This window comes from Trichosurus vulpecula, chromosome 2 (genome assembly GCF_011100635.1).
Source record: "Trichosurus vulpecula isolate mTriVul1 chromosome 2, mTriVul1.pri, whole genome shotgun sequence".
NCBI classification, from domain to species: Eukaryota; Metazoa; Chordata; class Mammalia; order Diprotodontia; family Phalangeridae; genus Trichosurus; species Trichosurus vulpecula.
In genome coordinates, this window is record NC_050574.1 from 47,710,988 (window position 1) to 47,729,953 (window position 18,966).

Consider the following 18,966-nt stretch of genomic DNA (forward strand, 5'->3'; position numbering starts at 1 on the left):
AATGAACACTCTCCTTCTTTTGGGGCGGGGGTAGAAGGGAAGGCATTTGGGGTTAAGTGACTTGCCCAAGCTCACACAGCTAGTAAGTGTCAGGTGTCTAAGGCCAGATTTGAACTCAGGTCATCCTGACTGCAGGGCCAGTGCTCTATTCACTGTGCCACCTAGCTGCCCCGAATGTCCTCTTTCTTATTAAGCATCTCCCTGGGAAAGAGTTTACCCCCTGTTCTGGTAAACTGATTTGGAATCGGCTGTCCTTGTGTTAAGTCTAACCTCCGTCCCTCGGGCTGTGATCGATGAGGGCAACCATGCTTGATTGTCAGGAGACACTGGTTTTCCAGTATTTGGAGCTTCAGCAACCCAGGCCCCTTGCAAGCCTCACTAGTGCTCTAGACAGCATAAACATTCGAAATCCTTGCTATGGGGGAGCAGATGAGCCAGAAGTAAGGGCTGTCTTAGGGATTCGTAGGCAAAGTAGCCAAGGGTAAGTGGGGTCTGAAGGAGGAGGCTGGACGGACAGGCTTAGAGCCAAGGTCAGCAAAATAGGACAGCAGGCCAAAGGTGAAGCTGGATTGAGGTGTAGAGCGTCCCACAACTGGCCATGTTCGGTGAGCTGGGAGGCTATGTGGGTTTTCAAGGAGTTGCGTTCTGGATGGTCCTACCCATTGGGTCTCTCCACAAGGCTTCTGTTAGGGAGGACTGCCTGTCCAGCTTACTCAAAGTAAGGCAAGAGGGCCAGAGCAGAGAAGGCTCAAATCGGAGCTGTTTGAGGTAAGGCCCAGGTCTTATATTTATTCTGTTGTTGTTGTTGTTCAGATATGTCCTACTCTTTGTGTCCCCATATGGGGTTTTCTTGGCAAAGACACTGGAGGGGTTTGCCATTTCCTTCTCTAGTGAATTAAGGCAAACAGAGGTTAAGCAACTTGCCCAGGGTCAGACAGCTAGTAAGTATCTGAGGCCAAATTTGAACTCAGGTCCTCCTGACTCCATGCCCAGAGCTCTATCCACTGAAACTCCTGCCTGCCTCCATTTACTCTTATCTTCCCTAAACTCCTCCCCAACCACCCTAATGATTCATTCATTCATTTGAAAAGAAAAGCATTAATTAGGCATGTCCCATGATGATGGGAGTTGTGCCAGATACTGGAGAAGAAAGAAAAGAACAAAACAAACCAGACCCTGCCCCCAAAGAGCTTACATTCTATTAGAGGAAAGCACATGTGCATAGAAAATTAAATACAAAATACAGACAAAGCACTTTCTGGGGGAAGACATTAGAGACCAGGTCGGGCAGAGATCAGGATAGAATTCCCCTAGGAAGAGGTGCTAGAGCTGAGCTTTGAAGACCTTAGAGATTCCAGGAGGCAGAACCAAGCAGAGAGTAGAGTACAGTTATCCCTTCCACATCTCAACTTTCCCCATCATGGTTTCGATATATCTCAGGTCGGCATAAGAAATTAAATGGGAATTTGGAAGGAGTTTTGTGGAAGCTGCAGCTGAACGCCAAGGCCAGCAGACTACACAGTAAAAGTTTACAAAATCAGAAATGCATAATATATATATATATTATTGTGTAAGATCGATATATTTTACCTTTTAATACTGTAAACACCCTATAAAAAAGAAAAAAAATTCAGACTTCTCTGGTATGAAGGGAGGGCCAAAAACTTTTATTTGAATTTTCCAGATCTCCCTCCTGGGGGAGGCTGGATGACCCCTTGCCAGGTGTGTTCTCAGGGATCACTTCCATGTGTGAGTTGGGGTAATGGCAGCTGAGATTCCTTCAAACTCTCAAATTCTGTGATTTTTTGTATGGGGAGCAAAAATTATAGACTGGAATTTAGAATTGTGAAGAACACTAAAGTAGAGATAAGCCAAATTGTGAAGGACTTTAAGTGCCAAAATAAAGAGCTTGGATTTTGTTTTAATGGCAAGAGGGAGCGATTGAAGATTCTTGAGGAAAGGAACGTGTGACCTGGTCAGTTACTAACCCCGTAGAAGATAGCACAGTCTGGACTCATAGGGACATTTGATAAATACTGGAGGTGTAAATCTTAAAGCATCATCCGTACAAACCTGTGTCAGTGTAAATTATCATCATTGATTGAAATGGGTTTTGTTCTCAATTCAACTCAACAAATACTTAGTAAATTACCCACTGTGCACAGTGCATTGTGCAAGGGTCTGGTGGAGACTCAAAGCTTAGCTAAAACATAGCCCCTGCCCTCATAGACCTCAGATTCTCAAAAAGGTTATTGCCTAAAGAGAACCAGAGGGAATAATATGAGATTGGTTGGGATAAAGAGACCTGACCCATCGTAACATCCTAGATCTAGAGCTGGAAGTCTTTTTAGAAGTCTACTAGTCCAATCCCATCTTACAGATGAGGAAACTGAGGCACAGACAGGTGAAGTGATCTGTCCAAGGTCACCCTAATTGGCAGAGCCAGAATTTTCACTTCCCAGACTGTAGAAGAAATTGGGAGCCTTGGATGACTGGAGAAATGACATGATCTAGTCTGTGCCCAAGGAAGATGAGTATGGTAATGATATGGAGGACTTGGATATGTCAGGAGGCTATCATAAAGGTCTAGGAAGCAGTTGTGAAGGCCAGTCCTAAAAGGAGGGTATTAAGTACTAGGACTCACAAAGAGGGGATTGAGGAGATATTGGCAAGCAGCAATGCTTTGACCCCAACCACTCTCCTTCACAGAGTTGGTGGCCAGTTTGCAAAAGGACATCGGATTAAAGGACAGCATGGTCCAAAAACTAAGGCAGGAGGTGGACAGACTGAAGAGTGAAAACCAAGAAAAGGATTACCAGCTTTCAGCCGTCACTTCCAGGGTGAATGAATGAATGAATGAGTGAGTGACTGAGTGAATGAGTGAGTGACTGAATGAATGAATGAATGAATGAACAAATTAATTGCTGTTATCACCGCCTCTGCTGGGTTGTGGAAAAGGTAGCCTGAGCTGGCCAGAGGTAGAACCAGCTCGATCCTTCTCCCTTGAGCATGGAGGTTAAATTGAGGCAGGTTGGGTGAGGTCACCACTGGTCAGTTGATGCAGATTCCCAACTTGCCTTGATGAATAATTCCCTGAGAACAGAAAGACTCTTCCCTGTGCTCTTCTGCCCCAGGACCTCCTTCATGCCCCAGAATTGGTTCTCCCAAAGTAGATAGCCGTTTCCCTTCAAGTTTTGGGGGGCAGAGTTTGCTTTTTAATTTAATTTTGTTTTGTTTTTTGTGTCAAAGATGCTCTCATAAACATGGTATATAGAAATGCTAGATCTGAGGAGGACCTTGAAATAGGGAATTATTGAGCTTTGAGGAATTTTAGAACATATGTCAGGGCTGGAGGGCCCTTAGAACCCAGAATGTCAGGGATGCGAGGGGCCTTAGAACATGGAATGTCATAGCTTAGAGAGCCCTTAGAACACATAATGCCAGGAATAGGAGTGGCCTTAGAACATAGAATGTCAGGGATGGGTATGGAATGTCAGAGCTGGGAGGACTCTTAGAACACAGAATGTGAGGGTGAGAGAGGCCTTAGAACATGGAATGTCAGTGCTGGGAGGAGCCCTAGAGCACTAGAGCACTCATCTAGTCCAAACCACTCATTTCACAAAGAAGGAAACCTCAGAAAGGGAAGGGGATGGCATGGGGCTAAATAGCCTATAAGTGGAAGAAACAAGATCTGAACCTGGATTTTTCTGACTCGAGCTCCCATGTTCTTCCATTGGACCACATTGCCTCTTGGTGAATGAACAAAATTTGTTCTGCTTTCAGCACTTGATATGTGGCTTGTTATTTTCCCCATTACTGTTATTTCTACCCCTCCTTGGCCTTCATCCTCTCCTGAAGTCCTACTCCCATGATCCTTTGTGGTATGGACTTGACTCTGGGTCCTCCAAGCCTATGCCAATGGAACATAAGCCCTACCAAGCTGGAACAGCTTTGAGTATAGACCCAGTGATGGAGTATGTGTCTGTCCTCCAAGGACTAGACCAGCACAGAACAGAAACTCATCACTTGATGACTCACTTTGACACTAGGATCTGGGTTCAAATCCTGACTCTTCCAATTACTAGCTGTTTGACCCTGGGTAAGTCACTTAATTAGTGCCTGCCTCAGTTTCCCCATCTGTGAAATGGGGTTGATGATAGCACCTCTCTTCCATAGTTGTTGTGAAGATCACATGAGAATATTTGTAAAATGCTTAGCTCAGCGCCTGGCACATAGTAGGTGCTTAACAAAAATGTTTGTTTCCTTCCTAAGTCACCTGATCTCTTCAGTCTTGGTTTCCTCATCTGTAAAATGAGGATTTTGGACCACACGACTGCTAAGCTCCCATTCAGCTCTAAGTTTATGATACTGTGATCTCACAGGTGATACACTTGTGAGCCATGACCACTTCCACAAGTGTTTAGGGAGAAATGGAGGGGCCATTAGCTGCATATACCACCCATGAGATCACTAGCTCTCAAAATGGTGAAAGGCAAACCCTCTCATCTTTCCCCTCCCCCCTGAGTTGTCAGGATACTTCATTTCCTTTGATCTAGACTTGCCCTTTCCCTGATGAATAAGCTCTGGATGGATAGTGAGTCATGCCTCTTTTATCCAGCACCATGGAGAGAGGAGCTGTTGTTCAGTCTTTTTGGTAGTATCTGACTCTTGGTGACCCCATTTGGGGTTTTCTTGGAAGAGGCACTAGAGGGGTTTGCCATTTCCTTCTATAATGCATTTTACAGATGAGGAAACTGAGGCAAACAGAGTGAAGTGACTTGTCCAAGGTTATGCAGCTAGTATGTGCCTGAGGCCAGATTTGAACTCAGGAAGTCTTCCTGACTCCATGCCCAGAACTCTGTGCACTATGATGCCACCTAGCTGCCTCAGGGAGAAGAGTTCTCAGTCAATACAGCCCTCTCCCTGCCAGCTCCCCAGCAGCCTGTCCTAGAGAGCCCATCTGCTGCCCTTGTGCCCTTCGAAAACTTCACTCCAGTGTAAACATGCAGAGAAAACCTCCTTTTGTCTGGGACAGGAAGTTGGCCTGATGGAAGCTGACTTGTCATTGAGTCATAGGATTTACATCTACATTTACAATTTACATTTACATAAGATCCCAGAAGATGAGAAGGGGAAGGAAGCTCAGCTGCCATGGAGTCCCACCCCTATGCAAAAACAGCCCCTACTACAACGTCCCTGACAAGTGGCCATCCAATCTCTGAATGAAGATGTCCAAAGTGCATTACCCAAGGTCACACAGCTAGTAGGCTGTAGGGCCTATCACCCCTCCAAGCAGCCCATTTCGCTCTGGGACAGCCCAGATGGTTAATGACCCTCTTTGTAACACCCTCCCCCCATTGTACCTAGGTCTTCTCTTCAGGCGAAAACAGCAGAAATGGAAACCTTCTTCCACATGGCTGCCTGGCAAATACTGTCATGTCCTCATGAGATCCTAAATCTGGACTGATGGAGACCTCAGAGGCCAGCTGGTTCAATCCCTTTTACAGAGGAGGAAACAAAGGTCTAGAGAAAGGAGACTTTCCTGAGGTCACATAGGTAGTAAGTGGAAGACCTGGAATTTGAGCACAGGTCCTCAGAGTTCAAATCCAGTCCTCTTCTCCCCTAGGTGGCAGTGCCTGAGACTGCATTCAAATCCAGGGCCATAGTACACATAGTAGTAGAGATGGCCAGCATTTCTATAGTGCTCTAAGGTTTGTGGAGCACTGTATTTATATTAATTCATGCGATCCTCACTACAACCTTGGGAGAGAGGTGCATTTATTATAATCTCATTATACAGATGAGGGAAACTGAGGCCTAGAGAAGTCAAATCATTTCTGTAGATTAGTCAGCTAGTGAGTATCTAAGGCAGAGATTGGACGCTCAGGTCTGGACTGAGCATTCTATCCCCCATGCCTCCTAGCTGCCTTAGGAGTATCCCCTCAATTTGGAGTCAGGGGAACTGAGTTCTGCCACAGATGACCCTGGGGAAGCCCTTTCACCTCTATAGGCCTCAGTTCCCTTATCTGTGAAATAAGCAGGCTGGACTTAATGATGTGGCACAGTAGAACTAGCTCTGGAATTTGAGGACCTGAGTTCATAGAATTATGTAGTTTTAGAACTGAAAGGGTCCTCAGAGGCTGTCTGGTCCAGTCTTCCACCCCTTTTCAGATCAGTAAACTGTGGCCTAGAAAGATTTAAGTGATTTGAGATCAGGAGTGTGCTGGTAAATATTTAACCACCAGCTCTCAGGGTGGGGAGGTTAGTATATTAGGACACATTTTTAAGCTGAATCTGCATTATTAACATTTTTTCCCATCACTTTCTTAAGTCTAGATAATTTTTTTAAAAGGCAGCAATAAGTCAAGCTCTGATTTGTAGCATAAACTAATTTCCAAGGTATCAATTAGCTCTTATGAGCCAGGAGGAGCTGATTTCATCACACTCTAGCTTCGAATCAGGCAGGAAGAAACCTCAGAGATCATCTCCGCCAACCCTCTTCATTTACAGATCAAGAAACTGAGGTCCAGAGAGATGAAATAATTTGCCCAAAGTCACACAAGAGCTAAATGGCAGATCTGGGATTTGGACACAGCTCCTCAGAGCCCAGTTCCTGGGATCTCAGGTGACACCGTTCCACCTATCCCTGGAACAGGCAGTGCCCCTCTTCCTGCCACACTTTCTCTGTGTGGCTGTGGCCAAGTCACTCCAAATCTAGGACTCCTTCTACTCCAACGCAAGGAGAGGGACGGCCAGAGCCCTGTCCATTCTTTATGATGGAGGGGGAGCCCTGAGGCCCCAGAATCCACACAAGCAGATTGTTTTTCATATGTCTCAACTTTCTGGACTTGGGCAAAGGAAGCTGGGTGATGAGAGACTGATGACATTCATCCAAGTGGGACTGATTCGTCTCCTGCAGGCTGAGCTGGTAGTGAAGGCTTACAGGGCTTCCTTAGCTAAGCACAAGGGAGTCTGGGAGCTTCAATTGGTGGCATTTGTTTGCTTAGGGAGGGAATCCTTTCTGGGGGTGAGAGGAGAGAGGAAAAGAAACATCGAGATTTATAACCCTCAAGGGCCTCTTTGGCCTGATACTTTCTTCCTTGTTTTCTCTTTGTCATAGTGTACAAAACTGAAAGAAGAGTTGAAGAAAGATGAGCTGGAAGCCAGAGAGAAGGAACTAAAATCATGCAAATCTGTGAGTTGACTCTCCCAGCCCTAGATTTGGCTTGTTGAACAGTGATGGTTACATCAGTCAATAAGCACCTACTATGTGCCAGGCACCACCGTGCTAGTCAATCAGTAAACACTTATTAAATGACTACATGTCATTGTACTAGTTAATCACCAGACATTTATTAAACACCTACTGTGTGCCAGGAGCTGTGCAAGTCAATCGATAAACATTTGTTAAGCACCTACTATGCTTAGGCATTGAGCTAGTCCATCAACAAACATTTATTAAGTGCCTACTATGTTCCATTGTGCTAGTAAATCAATAAACATTTATTAGGTACCCACTATGTGCAGGCATTGTGCTAGTCAGTCAACAAACATTTATTAAGTGTATACTATGTTCCACTGTGCTAGTAAATCAATAAACATTTATTAGGTACCCACTATGTGCAGGCATTGTGCTAGTCAGTCAACAAACATTTATTAAGTGTATACTATGTTCCACTGTGCTAGTAAATCAATAAACATTTATTAGGTACCCACTATGTGCAGGCATTGTGCTAGTCAGTCAACAAACATTTATTAAGTGCCTACTATGTTCCCCTGTGCTAGTAAATCAATAAACATTTATTAAGTACCCACTATGTGCCAGGCACTGTGGTAAGCATTGGGGAATACAAAGAAAGGCAAAAGACAGTCCCTGCTCTCTAGGAGCTCCCAGTCTAATGGAGGAGACAACATGCAAACGACTGTGTACAAATAAATTATGTACAAGGTGAATTGGAAGTGATCAGCAGAGGGAGGGCACCAGAGTGAAGAGGACTCAGGAAAGGCTTCCTGTAGAATGGGAGGATTTTAGCTGGGACTTGAAGGAAGCCAGGAGGTAAAGCTCATAGGATTTAATGCATCATGTGATCTCTAGAGCTATGTTATTTGGGGTGGGGAAGCTAACTTGTGACAAGATTGCTGGCTCTAGGATTAGGAAGACCTGGGTTTGAATCTTGCCTCAGATACTGACTGTATGACCCTGGATAAGTCCCCTAACTTCTCTGGGCCTCAGTTTCCTCCTGTGTAAAGTAGGGATGATATTAACACCTATTTCACAACTGGAGAGTGTCCAGAAGAGAGCTACTTGTATGACAAAGGGCCTTAAGATCCTGTTCTCTAAGAAGGGTTGTTGAGGAAGACAGTGAGATTATGTCTGTTAAACACTTGGCAAAGCCTTGAAAGGCTAGATCAGGGGAGGGGAACCTGCATCCTCGAGGCCACATGTGGCCCTCTAAGTCCTCAAGTGTTGCCCTTTGATGGAACCCAAACTTCTGAAAAGCCACACTCGAGGACCTAGAGGGCCACATGTGGCCTCTAGGCTGCAAGTAGATGATTGTCAGAGGCAATTATCATTATGCAAATCTGAAGTAAGTAGGAAACTACGGTAAGTTTGGTATTTTGCTTCGTTTCTATAATCATTCTTCCACTTGATTTAATTTAACAAATAATTATTGATACTTAATAATATTAATAGCTCCTACTATACATGGGACTCTAGGGTCAGCTCTAGGGCTAAAGAAATCAAAGATAACTCTTCAATTTTCTAAGTTTCAGTCAAGGCCCTGCTATGGGCTTCTGGCCTCTGGCCTGGAATTTGGGAGTAGATAATGAGGCAAAACTGAACACATATTCCAGATGGGGTCTGACCCAAGGAGGCTCTGATGAGGTTATCACCTCTTTATTCACAGAAGTCATGCCTCTCTCTCAAGGCAGTGCCCCAAGGTCTTATCAGCCCAGAGTGCTGGAGTCCATGGACTCATTTTAAAAAAATTGAGAGTTATCTTTCAATATAACGGGTTTACTCGGTAATCCTACATATTGTATTTTCTGTGCTTAAAAATATGATTCTGAGAAGGGGTCCATAGGCTTCACCAGACACTACCTTCAGGGGTCCAGGACACAATAAAAATATTAAGACCCTCTGAATCATTACCTTTTTTGCTTCTATATCATCTTGTTGTCTCACACCGAGACCCTCAGATCTCTTTCAGGCAACCCACTGTAGGACCATGTCTCCTCCATCACATATTTGCTAAGTCAATTTTGAGAGACCAAGTATATGACTTTACAATTATCCTTATGACATTTCATCTGATTAGATTCAGCCCAAGTTTATAGTTGGGAAAGATTATTTCAGATCCTGACTTTGTCATCCAGTGCATTGACTCTCCCTCCCAGTTTTGTGTCATCTATATATTCAATAACTCTCCATACCTTTATATCTCCTACCAATGTGCTCACCATACCTTTATCCAATTCACTGATGGATACTTATTGGCTATAAGACTCTGGGCAGTGCCTCAGTTTCCTCATTTGTAACATGAAGGCTTTGGATATGATGGCCTCTAAGATTACCTCTAATTCTGTGATCTAATAATCCTATGTTAAATGGTGCTAGATTAAGCATAACACCCTGAAGCTTGCCTCCAGAGACCACCTTCCAACATTAAATCATTAATGACCACTCTTTGAGTCCAGCTATTCCTCCAGCTTCCAATCTGACTAACTGCACATTCACAAAGTCCACAGCTCTGCATCTTGGGTAGGGGCAAAGGAGAGAGGGAGAAGAAGAAACAAGCATTTATTAAGCACCTATTATGGACCAGGAATTATGCTAAGCAATTCACAAATATCATCTCATTTGGTCCTTACAATAACTCTAGGAAGTAGGTGGTATTTCCCTAGGTGGGAATTATAATTCCCACTTTACAACTGAAGAAACTGAGGCAGAGAGAAATTGAGTTGCCTAATTTCATACAGCTAGGTAAGTGTCTAAAGTAGGACTAGAACTAGGCACAGAGTAAAAATCCTTCCTCAGCTGATCCTCGTATGGCTTGGTCTCAGGTGCCCTCAGTGTTCTGGTCACCCTCCACTACACACTCATCAACTTAGCAATGACCCTCCTAAACTGTGACGCCCAGTATTCAACTCAGTATTCAGGATATGGTCTCATTGGGGCAGAAGACAATGAAATGTTAACCCCTATATTTTACAAACCATATTTTTGTTCAATCCACCCTAGACTCTGTTGGGGTCTCCCACATTATGCTGTTGGCTCATATTGAGATTATGGTCCACTAAATTCCCCAGATCTTTTGCATGCAAACCTATATCTAGCGAGGCTTCTTCTATCTTGCACTTGAGAAGTTGGCTTTTTGAACTCAAGCATGACTGTTTTTTACTTTTATCTCTATTAAATTCCATATTGTTTCATTGAGCTCATAATTCCATTCTCTAAAAAAGCTTTTGGATCACCATCCTATGGAGTAAAATAGCTATTCTTCCCAGCTTCTTGTCATTGGCAGACTTGATTTCCTTATCCAAGTCACGGATTAAAATGTTGATGAGAACGGGTCCTAAGACACCATCTGGGATGACGTTTGAGAGGCTGTTGCATCTAGCTGAAAGCACGACTCCTAAAGTTGCGTAGCTTATTCTTCCCATCCTCAGGGAGAGAGAAGAAAAAATCTATGCATGAGTAGGGTGAAAAAACCCAAAAAAACTGTCTTCTGTGCCTTGAAAGGTTGAAAGACAATGGGAAGAGCCCTGAATCTGGCATTTTCAGTCTCTTATTACTTGGAGCATATTAGGCAGGTCACTTCATTTCTTAAGGCCTCAGTTTCCCTAACTATAAAATGAGAAGGCGGACTAGACTAGATGACTTCTGAGGCCCTTTCCATCTCTGAATTTGGGATCCTGTGAATTCATAGCTTGTGGTAGTTCTCAGCCTCAGGGGAAGAATGAAACCTATTAATCACAAGATCAATAGATTTTTAGAATTGGAAGGTAGAAGGATTTGGAGGCAGATAATCAGGGTTGGAACCCTGGTTCTGACATTTACTGTCTGTGTGATATTGGGCAAGACAATTCCCTAGGCCTCAGTTTCGTCATCTGTAAGATGGGGATAATAACAGCCTCTGCTTCCTAGGGTTGGTATGAAGTTCAAATGAGATAATAATTATACGTGCTTAGCACAGTGCTGGGCGCAGAGTAAGTGCTATCTAAATGTTTTGTTTTTCAGTCTTTTTTTCAGTCGTGTCTGACTCTTTGTGACCCTATTTGGGGTTTTCTTGGTAAAGATACTGGAGTGGTTTGCCATTTCCTTCTCTAACTCATTTTACAAAAGAGGAAACTGAGGCAAACAGAGTGATGATGACGATGATGATGATGATGATGGTGATGATGAAATGATTTGCCCATGAACAACTCCTAAGTGTCAGAACTGGAATTTGAAGCCAGGTCTTCCCGACTCCAGGCCCAATGCCCTTTCTACTTCACTGAGCCTCCTTCTTTGCCTTGAACATTGCAAAAAATCAACCACTGTGAGATGATATTGCTATCATCATGACTTTGATAAAACTTTTGGTCTTTAAATGAGGTGACAAGACTGACTTTCTCCAGGCATGCCCAAGGTGACCGGTTAGATGGGCTCAGACTGTAAGATGCCTTTATGTTCTATGGAGTCAAACTGGAGGACATTTTTGCATTGTATGGGGTCAAACCTGAAAATGATTTTGTGTTTGCTTAGGTCAAGGTTCACTAAGTGCCAGGCAGTATGCTAAGTAGTGGGGATACAACTACAAGCAGGAAGAAAACCCCTGCCCTCAAGGAGCTTACATTCTAATGTAGGAGGACAACACATAAAAGGAAGGTTAAGGGGAGGAGGAGAAATGGAGTAAACCCAAAGTGTTTTTTATATTGAATCGTGTCAAACTGGAAAGTGATTTCATCTTTATGGGATCAAGTAGGAAGATAGTTTCTTCCTTGTATAGAGTTAAACTTGAAGATATTTTTTTTGCGTGTTGTATGGGGCCAAACTGGAAGATGCGGTGCTTCCCTTTATTTCCATTTTCTCATCTCTTTCAGCACATCAAAGACCTAGAGCAGCAAATGAAAGTCCTGGCAGAACAGCTCCAAAAGAGCTGTAATGAGCAAAGCCTCATCGCCAAGACGCTGAAAGAAAAGAACAAGGTATCTCCTTTCTCCCCTCACCCCATGGAAGCCAAGCTGCCCTCCCCTCTCACCTCATGCCCTCTGCCCAGAATGGAAGGGAGCTGGGAATACAGGCTCCAGCTCCAGCTCCATCGCTGACTCCCCCAGCAGTTCCCTGGAAAAACCTTTGTCTGTTGAATGGACTGGGTCTCCCAGCCTGTCAGATGGAGCCCATGAAGATGGCCCTGACCTGCATTGGGGCAAAGTGAGGATGGAAAAATCCAAGGCCAGGGGCTGGTTTGGAAACAAGGGGTCTTTTTAGTCAGGAACTACTGCTGGCTTCGGTTGTTCCCTAGCCTATGACTGCAACCCTCTGGGTTGATCTCATCTTAGCCTGGGACTGATTCCCTGTTTGGATCTGGCCTCACCATTATAGAAAATCTCTTGTGTCCTACTTTCATCACCTGAACCACTTAGAAATTAAGTTCCATAGCATAGTACAGTATGGTAAGAGATGAGTAGGGTTGGGCATGGTATGGTAGAGTGTGGTATGGTAATCTACCATATTATATACAGTATAGCACAAATATGATATATGAACAAGTAGGTGGCGAAGTGGCTAGAACGCTAGCCCTGGAGTCAGGAAGACTCCTCTTTGTGAGTTCAAATCTGCCCTCAGACACGTGCTAGCTGTGTGATCCTGGGCAAGTCACTTAACCCTGTCTGCCTCAGTTTCCTCATCTATAAGATGGGTAAAGAAGGAAATGGGAAACCCTTCCAACATCTTTGCCAAGAAAGCCCCAAATGGGGTCACGGAGAGTCAGACATGACTGAAATGATTGAACAGCAATGGTAACATAATACGATATAGCATCATATTGTATGGTATAGTTATGGTATGGTATAGTATATATGGGACAGTGTAGTTATGGGATTATATAGTATAGATGGTTTAGTAGAGTACAATTTAATAGAATATATTTCTCTTAAGAATCTTGGCAAGCTTACTATGGACTCTCTAGCCTTCACAATGTCTCCTCCACATAAAAAATATCATCCTCTATAGAATTTGGGAGTAGCTCTGCTTAATCTCCAGCACCTTCCCATTTCTAACAACTATGTTCTAAGTTTTCTTCTAGGTCTAACATTCTATGTCTGAAATTCCCTCCCAACTCAAACGTTTCATGTTCTAAAGTCCTCCTAGTCCTCCGACATCCTGGGTCCCCTAGTCCATTTGAGCTCTCGCCTTCTGTTCTCCAAAATTCCTACTAGCTCTAGCCATCTATGTTCTAAGGTCCTTCCCAGCTCTGACATCCTAGCCTATGTTCCAGCGTTTCTTCTAGCTATAACATTCTGCAAAGAGGAAAGACTCTGGAATCAGAAGACCTGGGTTCAATGCCCACCTCTGATGTTAACTACCTGTAGGACCTTAGACAGGTTCCTTCATTTCCTTGAACCTCATTTCCACATCTGTAAAATGGGGGGCATGGCTTCTGACATTCCTTTTTTAGCTCTCGATTCCATAAGCCTATGATCTTTCTTTCTGGCTTTGACATTCTACACCCTAATGCTTCTGCCAGTTCTAATGCTCTGTGTTCTAAGTTCCCTTCAAGCTCTAATGCTCTTTAAATCTGTCATTCTGTAATTTCGAGGTATGCCCTATCATTCCCCCTTTCTGAGATCCAAAGAGGTTCAATGAATTCACAAAGTAAGCCAGCTGCAAAGCTAGGTACCAAATTAAGAAAAAAATTTTCTTGATCTTTAGAGCAAAAGTGTGAGGTATTATGTGTAAAAATCATCCCATAGCAAGTGTCCTTTATCTAAGCTGAAAAAGTAATAGTAAAACTAGCTGGGAAGCTCACACTTTTTTCTGCTAGTTTTAATGCTTAGTGAGACACCGTGGCATGGTGGAGAGTCAAGTCAGCCAGAGGATGTCAGGCACCTACTATGTGCCAGGCACTGTGCTAAACACTGGGGATACAAAACGAGGCAAAAGACAGTCCTGCTCTCGAGGAGCGCACCATTTAATGGGAGAGGCAACGTGCAAACAACCATGTACAAATAAGATATATACAAGATATTGGAAATACAATTTCAGAGAGAAGGAGAGGTAATCTCAGAGGGAAGGCATTAGAATTAAGGGGGACTGGGAAAGGCTTCTTATGGAAGCTAAGACTTTAGCCGAGGGTTATGAAAGGAAGCCAGGGAAGCTTGGAGACTGAGGTGAAGAGGGATAGGGATCTAGCTTCAGTCAGGATGACCCGAATTCAAGTCATGCTTTGGATGTATACTGACTATGTGACCCTGGGAAAATCACTTAACTTGGCAATTCCCCAAACATATCTCCAAGACTATAAGTTGAAGAATAGTTGACTAAGTCAAAGAATAATTGTGGATTTGCATTGGTAGAGGGCTGTTCCTTGTTTTGACTCCCCCATACCAGTGAAATGATAGTTAAATATCAAAATAAATTAATAAAATCCTCATAGGTCTCAGTTACTCAATAAATCTTTGTTGATTCATGAATTTAAAAGATAATGAACCGGATTCTAGCAGGGTAAAAGTTTGAGGAATAGCACAAGACTTGGGCTGTAACGCCAGCTCTGCCATTGACTTGCTGTGTGACCATGGACAACTTACTGAACCTCTCTGGGCCTCAGTTTCCCCACTTTTAGAGTGAGAAGGGTTAAGCTGATTGATCCCAATGTGTTGTGATGGGAAAGATCACTGGATTTGAAATCAGAGGACCTGATCTTGGCAAAATAATTTCCTTTCACCGATCCCCTCTGTTTTCCTCTACTTACAAGGAGAGGTGTGGACTAGCAATTGTCTACAGGCTCTCAATCCTATGATAGATGCGCTTTCACTTGTGATTCCAAAGGTTCTATGGCAGTGTACTGTCGAGAAATAGCTGCATATGGCCAGCAGAGGGCAGCATCACACACTTCCATAGAACACCATTAGCAAGAAGCATTGGGAACCATTTATTTCAGATTAATGACAAGGCTGGTCCAATCTGAGCCTTCTTTGTAGCTCGTGAGATGGAAGATATCTGAAAGCCAAACATTTGAATGTTAAAAGCTTACCTTGCTGCCTGGATTGTTTTAGAAGTTTCATGTTCTTAGGGATCTAAGAGGAGGTGGGGAAAGGGAAGCTTCACCTTTCTACAAGCTGGGGTGACCTCAAGTCATGTTACCTCTATGGGCTTCGGTTGCTTCCTGTGTAAAATGAAATTAACAATTATGCACCACCTGCCCCACAATGGCCTCCATTGGGAGAAAAGATCTTCTTAAACCATGATAGAAATAGGGCCTGATATAAACAATGCTTAGCTTACATTGGTTTAGTAAGTTATCCAGAATGAAGGCATAGTTAATGATTACCCCAAAGAGGGAATGTTGGGAAGGGGAAGGGCAAGGTCCATTGCTTGGCCCCATTTCCAAAAGGTCATGTTTGCAGGCAGCAGAGAAGGAACCATTAGAGAAGGAGAGGTCGGGCAAGTTGATAAAATTCTCTGGGCCTCAGCTTCCTCATCTTTAAAATGAGAGGGGGTCAAAGTCAGTGACTCCAGTGTAGTGAGATGAAAAGGGACCTGGGTTTGGAATCAGAGAACCGGAGTCCATGAGCCAATCTCTGGTACTTTCTTCCTGTGTGACATTGGGCGATTTCTTTCTCTGAAACTTAGTTTCCCCATGTGTAAAATGGAGTGTATGCATCCTCATCCATGAATATTCACCCATGACCCAAGAAGCTGAGTATTAGAATATCCTTTCATTATTCCAGGCTGAAGAGAAGCTGCAGGAGGATTCCAGGAAGAAATTAATTCAGCTTCAAGAGATGGCATACAGAGAGCGGCTCTTTAAAGACAATTTGGACAAAGCAGTGTGTCAGGTAGGGAGGTGCCAGGGTATCAGGCATTCACCTGGTAGTGTTAAGTATTTACATTTTTCTGAATATAGATACACCACAGAACAGCTGGTGAAAAACATTTCTGTGAAGACGAACAGACTGGAATGAATCATAGATGAATCATAGCTGAATCATGGAATATCAGAACAAAAAGCCCTAAGAACAGAGAATGTTAGACCTGGCAGGGACCTCAGAACACAGAGTGTTAGAGCCTGGAGGCAGGACAGTACAAGTACAAAAGAGTGTCATATTTGGGATCAGAGGTCCTGGGTTCAGATCTCTGCCCTGCCTGATCCTTGATTTCCCCATCTGTAAAATGAGGGGGTTGGATTAGATAACATCTAACGAAAGTTGCTTCCAGCTCTATTGACAATGTTGGTGCTGGGAGGACCTTAGAACACAAGATGTTAGAACTGGAATGGTCCTTGGAACATGGAATGTCAGAGCTGGAAGGGCCTTTAGAATACAGATGTCAGAGCTGGGAGGACCTTAGAACACAAGATGTTAGAGCTGGGGGGGGGGGTCCTTAGAACACAAAATGTTAGAACTGGAATGGTCCTTGGAACATGGAATGTCAGAGCTAGAAGGGCCTTTAGAACACAGAATGTCAGAGATGGGAGGACCTTTAAGAACAGAGATCTCAGAGGTAGAAGAACTCTTAGAACATAGAACGTTAGGTTGTAAGGAACCTTGGAGATCATGTAGTGTATCCTCATCCCATTTTACCTATAACCCGTGGCTTAGTTTTTCTTTAAGATTTTGAGCTTACAAAGACTGGGCCCAATCCTGGTAACTAATTGAAAAGAGTAATTTTCTCTTCTGTCTTGTTACTCTCCATATGGAGTTACTCCTGAAAAATCTCCAAATATAGCTCATACCTAGGTTTCATACCTAGATAAACAGAGCTCCCAGATCCTATATAAGAACTCAAGGTAACAAATGCATATGGTTAGAGGACAATCTTTATTTCATCCTTCAGGCGAAAAAATTGCAAACAATCCAAAGGATACAACCCATAAACAGGTACAAAAAATACACAAGGTGCTCACAAGTATTCCATAAACTCCCCTCATAAGGGTACAGAACTTGGAGTCATCATGAGTGCAAACCCCAGAGACTGTCCCTTATTCTTTTAGAGTCCCCCATGGACTCTTCCAGACTCATAGTGCTACTACATGGTTTCAAGTGACCAGGGGTGGGGAACCTGGGGCCTTGAGGCCACATGTGGTCCTCTAGGTCCTCAAGTGTGGCCGCTTGACCAAATCCAAACTTCACAAAAGGAATTCCCTTAATAAAAGGATTTGTTCAGTAAAACTTGGACTCAGTCAAAAGGCCCCACCCGAGGACCTAGAAGGCTACATGTGGCCTTGAGGCTGCAGGTTCACCACACCTGGACTCTCTCCAAAAGACAAACATGCTTTGAGACTGTTGAACAAGTAGCCTACACCCCATCCCTTTCTAGTAAATGTAGGCACAGTTCAGGCAAACATTAATATCTTAGTTTCAGCCTTGTATTTAATGTCTTAAGTGCTGGATGAGGCCCTACTAAGGCCTCAGCTTCTAGGTGTTGAGGGCAGTAAATGGCCTGCTCCAAAAGAAACTCTAAGCCATCTTGAGTGTCTAGATGCTGCGGACACTAGCAGGAAGTCTTCTCTGAAAGAAATACCAAGTTATTTCAAATCCTCTGCCTCAGCACACTTATGACTGAGGAGGCATTTGCATTTCCAGAAGCTAGAAGCTAAGTGATTATGCCACTTAGTGTCAGGTTTCTCCTGGCTACGTCTCACTTCTTGACATCAGATATATCACAGTCATAAGCATAATAACCAGCATTTATGTAATGTCTGGTATGTGCAAGGCACTATGGTAAGTGCTTTACCATTATTATCTCATTTGGTCCTTGTAGCAACCCTGGGAAGTGGGTTTACAGATGGGGAAACTGAGGGAAATAGAGGTTAAGTGACCGGCCTACGATCACACTAGTATCTGAGGTCACATTTGAACTCAGGTCTTCCTGACTCCAGGTCTGAGACTCTATTCGCTGAGCCACCTAGCTGACCCTGTATCTTAGGATGAGGGTCCAAAATGGAGGTTAGTAGGAGTTCAGCTAAATCTAAAGGGACCTATTTACCAACTTCTTCTTCCTCCATGACCAGGGTCTTAGAATTATAAGAGGTTCAGTTCTCAAGAAACCAAAGTAAATAGAGGTGCTCTAAGCCTTCTCAGATGTAAGCTGCAGAGTGTGTGCTTGGATGGAGATTCTAAGCCCTTTGGTGCTTTGGACAGTAGATGACCAGCTTTGAAGGGGACTTGAAACCATTTCAGATTCCCAAGCCCCAGGACACCTAAAGGATAGGAAGGAGTAGTAAGGGCCTTTCCTTTCAGGGTTCCAGAGGTCAGGAGCTGAATGCCTGACCAAGGATTGCTCCTGAGTGTGCCTTATCCTCTGCAGTCTTGGGCTGATGCTTCACAATGATTGAGGATCGTCAGTTCAGTCCCAAGGAACCTAATTACCCTAGGGTAGCCCTAGTCTACCAGTCTAGAAACCTTAGGAGATCTCAGGGCTCTTGGAGTTGGTGTCAATGATGGCCAACATTAACTTCTTGCTCAGTCATCAAGTTTGGGTGCCTCCTAGCATCAAAGTCCTGTGCTTAGGCAAATACCCATCTCTCATTACTCTTACTCCAGTGCTGAAGTGAAATTGCTCTCCCTCTCTTCTGGTCCTCTCATCCCTACCCACCTCAGTCTTACTTGTCCACAATCCTACAGCCCTCTAGAGACTCTCTTCCATTTTATTCCAACCCTTTGGAATCCTCACTCTACTGCTGTTGCAACAATTCGGCTAGCAGCTGTTGTGGGAGTGAAAGACCAACACAAGCCCAACAACAAGAACACTGCCAGCAT

The 18,966-nt window shown here is 43.8% G+C and overlaps 1 protein-coding gene across 1 annotated transcript in view; it reads left to right on the plus strand.

Moving 5' to 3' along the window:
* FHAD1 (forkhead associated phosphopeptide binding domain 1) overlaps nt 1–18,966 on the plus strand; it is a 189,718-nt gene that overhangs the window by 69,583 nt on the left and 101,169 nt on the right. Inside the window, 4 exon segments of the mRNA XM_036745951.1 lie at nt 2,710–2,840; nt 7,121–7,195; nt 12,088–12,192; nt 15,937–16,044. Of these exon segments, the coding sequence (XP_036601846.1) occupies nt 2,710–2,840; nt 7,121–7,195; nt 12,088–12,192; nt 15,937–16,044 (419 nt within the window).